This window comes from Myotis yumanensis, unplaced genomic scaffold (genome assembly GCF_028538775.1).
Source record: "Myotis yumanensis isolate MYYU_CA2020_CCGP unplaced genomic scaffold, mMyoYum1.0.hap1 SCAF_3, whole genome shotgun sequence".
NCBI classification, from domain to species: Eukaryota; Metazoa; Chordata; class Mammalia; order Chiroptera; family Vespertilionidae; genus Myotis; species Myotis yumanensis.
This window is the reverse complement of record NW_027223754.1, coordinates 119,757,006-119,763,685: the sequence shown is the minus strand read 5'-3', so window position 1 is coordinate 119,763,685 and position 6,680 is coordinate 119,757,006. Positions and strand designations below refer to the sequence as shown.

Below are 6,680 nucleotides of genomic sequence, written 5' to 3'. Positions count from 1 at the left end.
TTGGAAAAGCGTAACTCTTTCAGCAGGTTGCTTTGAGGACTAAAAGGAGACGTACCATGCAAAGCACACTACAGGTTCTCAATACATATTCCTTTTCTCCTATCCAAAAAGGTTGAGAGATAAGTTAACCTTGACTGATGAAAGTGGTTTATTCATCTTTCCCAGAGACACTGCAGATATACTAAGTATGCCTAGTTCAGGATGAGGACACTAGGCTCAGGATCTTTAACTTTCAAATATTAATTTACCAACCTTTTGTCAAGCTTGTATTTAACCTTTAGAGTAAAAACCAAACAAAACAGAGAAGCATAAAACCCTTCCAGTTACAGTTGGTAGGATTATTCGGGGTATTAAAATAAAGACTGTGGCCGTAACCGGTTTGGCTCAGTGGATAGAGCGTCAGCCTGTGGACTGAAGGGTCCCGGGTTCGATTCCGGTCAAGGGCATGTACCTTGGTTGCGGGCACATCCCCAGTAGGAGGTGTGCAGGAGGCAGCTGATCGATGTTTCTCTCTCATCGATGTTTCTAACTCTCTATCCCTCTCCCTTCCTCTCTGTAAAAAATCAATAAAATATATTTAAAAAAAAAAATGAAGACTGTGAGCACAGAGCCTAGGACTTAGGAGGTGCCCACATTTTTATTGACAATCTGTACAGCCATGCAGTCTCTTGGAAAAAGAAAAACAGTCGAAGAACCTACAGTTTATGTGACCTTCATGTATAGTAGTGTCAAATGCTAAATTAGAAAACTGATCCTAACTCAAAATCCCTACTTCTGACTAGGGTTCACACTCCCCTGCACCCCCCTGCAGGCAGTAAGTACTGTAACCTAAAAGGGGAGAGAGAGCCACACCTTCCCCAAAGAAAAGGAAGATGGATTTAGTGTCAGGCTCAATTAGACCCAATTATGAAGGCTCTTCAAAAAGGAACAATGCAGCTTTTGTGATATGCTCAAGCAGAAGGCTTGGACATTGTACAAAGCAATCTTATCCAAGAGAAACCGGGTTCTAGCTCTCTTCCTGGAAAGAGGTGCTTATCCAGGAAAGTTTTATACCACTCTTATCAGCTGTTGCTGGGATCGGTACTTTTTATTTAAAAAAATTTTTCAGAAACAACTATGAAAGATCTATGTGAACCAGGAATATAAATTACTTCGCTGTTTGAGCAGCATTTATACTCTTCCATCTCCAAAGTCCAACCACAGAATGTCAGATTACTTAGTTATTGTCTATCAAAGGGAACGCTTTGCTAAAATTGTTGGTTTTCATTTATCTGCCCCTAAATACAGTCTTAAGAACCCTCACCCTCAGCGTTGGAAGTGCTTAAAATGCAAATGTGCAAGAACTCCTGGCCAGCCTCCCCATCCCCCAGCAAAGTGCTCAAATACAGCCAGGCCTGGAGGAGAATGTTAAAAAGAGGGGTGGAACTGCCCTCCTCCTCTCCCTAGGACCCTCACTCACACTGAGAGATTCAGTATGCATGACTGAGCCAGCGAGCAAGGAAGCAGGGACAGCCCTCTTTTAACTTTTCTGAACAATGGCTTCAGTTCCCTTCAGCCTTCACCATTTCACATCCTCCCCACACCCACTCAGTGTAAAGAAACCCATCTTTCTTCCCCACTTCCATATCTCACGACCTGTTTTTTGAACATCACCCCTAGATGTGATTTCCACCCAAAGAAAAATTGGCTACTCTGAGGAAACTGTGACTCTTACAAATCTGGTTTTTAAAAAAGTTTCATTTTGTTCAGTTTCTGTAAATTTCCATTTTGTTGACAGTTGAAAACCAAATTATATAAATCTCCAATCTCACCATATTTCTAAAAACAAAACATTTAGATGTCAGTAGTAAACCTTATACAGATACATTTTTAACCATGAGCTTACTCATAGCACATAGGACACACCGAAGTCTATGTCTTATTTCCTTTTACTTGAAAGCACACAAACAGCACCTCTGACTTTGGCATGTACCCAAACACACTGCCTTCAAAATAATTCACAGATACAAGGGGTTTTTTTGTGTGTTTTTTTTCAAAAACATACTTCATATTTCCTCTTTTATTATATAAATATCAGTTTAACCTTTTACTGTAAGAATATAAACGTTTTAAGAGGATCTTTGTTATTATTTATACAAATTCACAAACAGTACAATTAATTGATAAAGGTCTCTGGGTTTCTTTTAACTCCATGGTCTCGAATGTTGCTGTGGAGGATTCTAAAAAAAACAAACAAAAAAATCCAACAAAAATATACATCCTACTGAAAAGCGATTTTTTTTAAAGCCACAAGTCCCAACCCCCACCAAAATAAAGTCATCTACTCCTCCATTTAGAAACAGAATTTTTAAAACCCATAAACTCCCATTTTATTAACAGAACAGAGATAAGACATGAATTTCAGTCTCCTCCCCTTCACATTATAGCCCCAGGGGCTCTGCAGGCCAACTCTGCTCCTCTGCTTCCAACAGGAAGCCTCACTGTATGACCTTTTTTTGTGAGGAAACTTGGAAGAGGGTGAGGGTAGGGCAGAATTTGCATATATAATAATAATTTTCAAGACAATCTGCATCTCAAACAAAACAGTCCAAACTCTCATTTCTCCCACACATTTGTGCTATAAATTAAGTCAAGATTTAGGAACGTCGTTGGGCTCTCAAATCCCAATGGACAAAGAGAAAAATAATCATAGCCAAAATGTGGAAGTGGGACATACTGAATGGATGGGGTGGGGAAGAAGCCAAAACAAAAAAGACACAAACGCAATGGGCATCTTTCCAGTCTAGGCACAAAAATGTTTTAGTCTCAAAATATCTCTCTTGTAGAATTCCAGGGCTTCAGAGAAAAAAGTAAACTAAAACGAGGTAGCCAGACATATATATATATAAAATTTATATATATATAATATATAGAATATATTCAGCAGAAAAAAAGGACCATGATTTCAAATCTCTTAAAAAAAGAAAAAAAAAGGACAATAAAAAAATGAAATGAGCATGAATAGCAGAGTACTGTAAAGAGAAATGATGAGAAGAGACTGGGATTAGCTACAAAGTGTAAGAAGGGTGAAAAGGCCGTTGTAGTTGGATTTGATTTCATACATTTCAAAATAAAAACCAGATCACAGTATTCAAATGAAAGCTTAAGTGAAGGCAGACATTTTCTTCAACTCCCCAGGGTCAAAGGACTAGTTACTCCCCCCCCCCACCCCCATTTTGAAATGCAGCGCAGTGGGGATACAGTAGCTCAATCGGCCCCTCCATTCCCCAGTAGAGAGAAGTGGATAGGTAAGTAGCTGAGTCCCTCTCTTCATCCTCAGGGAAAAGAGAGGGGAGTACGGTAGGGGTAGCAGAGGAACCCCCAAAAGCAATGAATGGGCATGTAACCGGGCAGGGATGCTGGAGGAGGGAGGAGAAAATGAGCCTGAGGCTTCGTGTCACTGCCCCATCTCATCCACTGCAATGATCTACGAATAAGTGTGCATGTGGAGTTGAGAGTGCAGGGAGGGTGGTGGTGACAGGATGATGAAGAGGGCGGGACAAGGGGAGTTGATGCTGCCACCCTCACCTGACCTTCTCACTGTCCGTCATCTGCCAGAGTCCCAGGTTGAGTACCTTGAGGCAGGGCAGCTGTGTGATGCGCTCCAGGCCGCGCTTGGTGATTCGGGTACAGCCATACAGGTCTATGCCAGTGAGCTGGCTCAGGTGCTCAGCAATCAGCTCCAGGCCCTTGTCTGTGATGCGCACACACTGCCCTATATTGAGCGTGCGCAGCCCGTGCATCTGCCGCACCATGCGGTTGATGCCATCATCGCTGATATGGCAGGAGCAGAGGGAGAGAGACTTGAGGCCGTCCAGCCCCTGCGCTATGTAAGCCAGACTCTGGTCCCCCACCTTGTCACAGAAGGACACATCCAGTCCCGAGAGGCGCAGGCTGCCCATGGCCAGATGCATGATGCCCGTGTCACTGATGTTGTCGCAGGAGCGCAGGTTAAGGCTGCGAAGGCTGCCCATGTGCGACAGGTGCAGGAGGCCCGCGTCGGAGATTCCTCCGCAGAAGCTGAGGTTGAGGAGCCTCAGGCCCGTCAGACCCCGGGAGATGTGCTTGAGAGAGAGATCCGTGAGCTTCTGGCAGTCCTGCAGCGTGAGCTGCTCCAGGCCCAGGCAGCCCTCCGCCGCGCTGCGCGTCATGCCGGCCAGGTGCCCGATGCCCACATCCGAGAGGTGGCGGCAGCTGCGAAGATTAAGGCTCTTGAGGCGCTGCAGGCCCCAGGCGATGAGCAGCAGGCCGGTGTTGGTGATGTTGCTGCAGCCCCCCAGCTCCAGCACCTCCAGGCCCTTGAGGTACTGGGCGATGCGGCCCAGGCTGCTGTCGGTGATCTGCTTGCAGAGGCTCAGGTTCAGGGCGCGCAGGGAGCTGATCTCCTGCACAAACGCGTGGCCCAGTCCGTTGTCGGTGAGGTTGTAGCAGCCACTCAGGTTGAGGCTCTCGATGTTGGCCATGCCCTGGATCACGTAGCTGAGGCTGCGGCGGAGGCTCAGGATCTGCACCCGGCGGATGCCCCGGGCCTGCAGGCTGGGGAACAGCGACGGGTTGGCCCGGCGCAGGTGCAGCTTGGCCTCCACCCCCCGCCACACCGACTTGTGGTAGGCGGCGTCCCGCCAGGCCGTGCACACCTGCGCCGCGCGCCCCTTGTCCCGGACGTCCAGGTAGCCGAAGATCATGGCCAGCAGCTCGGGGAACAAGCACGAGATGTGGGTCTCCATCTTCCTCCTCCCCCCTCCGCGGAGCCGGGGGGAGGAGGCGACGAGAGCGGTTCGCCCCGACCGCCGCCGCCGCCGCTGCTGCCTGGGGCCCAACGGACGGCCCCTCCCCGCCTTCCGGCTCCGGCCTCCGCCGCCGCTCCTCCTCCTGGTCCGTCCGTCCTTCCTTCCTTCCTGTCGGCTTCGCCTCCCTTCCCTTCCCTCCCCCCGCCCCGGGCTCCGCTCGGTCCTCACATCCCGGGCGGGGAAGGCGCCCTCACTCACTCCCGAGCCGGCCGGGCCGCCGCGCCGCCGCCTGGGGTCTACCCACGCCGCGCCGGGGCCACGCCGCTCCGCCCGCGCCGCCTCCGCTCCCACGCCCCCTGCCGCATCCTCCGCCTCCTGCCACGGCCACTGCCACTGCCGTCGCTGCTCCGGGCCGGCGGCCGCGCAGGGCCCGGGGGCTGCGCGCTTGGGCTCCGGGCGCCGGGGAGGCTTCCTGCTGCCTTTGTCTCTCGTCCGCTTTTCAAAGCTCCCAGCCCGGGCCGCCCGCACTCCGCCGCCCAGGCGGGGGGACCAGGAGGCCACTCCGGGCCACCGGGCGCACGTTCCTTCCCCCCGCCGTCCGCGAGCACTTGGGAGCTGCCGGCCCGGCAAGGAGGACGCGGCGGCCGGAGCGCGGCTCGGCGCAGACCCGAGCGAGCAGGCGGGCCGCGCGGTGGTAGCGCCCGGGACGGACCTCGGCGGCACCGCCGGGCGCTGGGCCTCCTCCCCCGCCTCCCCCGCGCGCCGCGCAGTGGTACGGCCTGCGCTGCCGGAACTGTCGGAGCCGTTACCCTGGAAACCGAGTTCTGCCGCTGGTCGCGGCCCGAGTGTTAACCCCGTAGGCACCGCCCGAGAGCGGCTGTCGGCAGAGCCTTCCCCACCCTTCTCGTCGCCGCCCCGCAGCAGCTATGGAGCCGGTCCCTCTCGGGGCCACGCCCCGACCCCGCGCCTTCTCTTTTCTTAGCTGCTGACGTCCCCAAAGTCTTGCCCAGAGTTTACCCCCGACAATGCCTGGCCCTACTTTACACCCTCTCCCTTCATTATCCCGGCAGGACAGTCCTCCCAGTAGTGCTGCTCAATACTCAGCACCCCGACTTTCCTTCCCCTTTTTTTTTTTTTTTACTGTCCCTAATGCCCCTTAGCACCTCTCTGTTATCACACTCTCAGTTCTCCCCAATGGGGTCGTTTACGATTCCTTTCTTTCTAGTCTTTGCCCTAAATTATGGAGAAACTCAGCTGTATTTATTCATACCTTAGCTCCACACCGGCCCTCTCCAGTCCTCATTCTAAGCTTATTTACTACCGCTTCCTTACAGCATGGCGTTTCCAGGCGCCGCTGTGAGAGACTCCCTTCTGCTTTACACAGCAAACTTCCCTGCACTTCTGCTCCTGCTGCTGAGCTGTGACTGTCGGAGAGCCACCGATGCCCAGGCACATGCTCGGCTGGCTTTGTACTCAGAAGGCAGCAGCCTTGTTTTATGAGCTTTTCTTTCTCATTGGCCTCTTAAACTGTATATAAACTGTGTGGCCCAATTATGCTGATAGTCAATATATTTGTATGTGCTAACACAGATTTACTTCTTTATAAACTAGAGTGACTATTGTGCTTGGTTAAGGTGCTCCAGCAAATGTCTGTTGGTTTATAAACTGTGTTTTGTGGAACCAGGACAATGCTCTATTCTAAAATGTGGCTCCTGGGTCTTAAATGCCCACACAGAGGATAGGATTTCAGAGATTCGTGTTAAGTACCCCCGAACCAAGAATTTTCGAATCAGAGAAAATGATCCTCTATATTTTTTATGAATTTATGGATTCAAGATACAAGACAACCTGATTTAGTTATCTAAAAGGAAAATGGTTTATTGATTCTTTGAGGACCTGAACAAAATTTTG

General features: G+C 50.6%; 1 protein-coding gene across 3 annotated transcripts; it reads right to left on the bottom strand.

Annotated features, from left to right (window-relative positions):
• Nucleotides 1-1,242: 1,242 nt before the first annotated feature.
• Nucleotides 1,243-5,496, bottom strand: FBXL14 (F-box and leucine rich repeat protein 14). 3 transcript variants are annotated; one of them, XM_070409484.1, is made up of 2 exons: nucleotides 3,568-5,496; nucleotides 1,243-2,219 (listed from the first exon to the last, which is right to left on the bottom strand). In XM_070409484.1, exons 1-2 carry the CDS (start codon nucleotides 4,764-4,766, stop codon nucleotides 2,156-2,158), a joined length of 1,263 nt encoding a protein of 420 aa, XP_070265585.1. In that variant the 5' UTR covers nucleotides 4,767-5,496; the 3' UTR covers nucleotides 1,243-2,155. The 3 variants fall into 3 exon arrangements, with proteins under 3 accessions (XP_070265585.1, XP_070265586.1, XP_070265587.1); XM_070409485.1 differs by having other exon boundaries at nucleotides 3,573-5,496; XM_070409486.1 differs by having other exon boundaries at nucleotides 3,615-5,496.
• Nucleotides 5,497-6,680: the final 1,184 nt, after the last annotated feature.

Bases quoted from the DNA above. Each gene is read 5' to 3' on its own strand.
- FBXL14 (XM_070409484.1), bottom strand. From the start codon at position 4,766: ATGGAGACCCACATCTCGTGCTTGTTCCCCGAGCTGCTGGCCATGATC. The intron at 2,220-3,567 runs GTGAGGGTGGCA...TGTTTTTTTTAG, and splicing joins ACGGACAGTGAGAAGGTCAG to AATCCTCCACAGCAACATTC.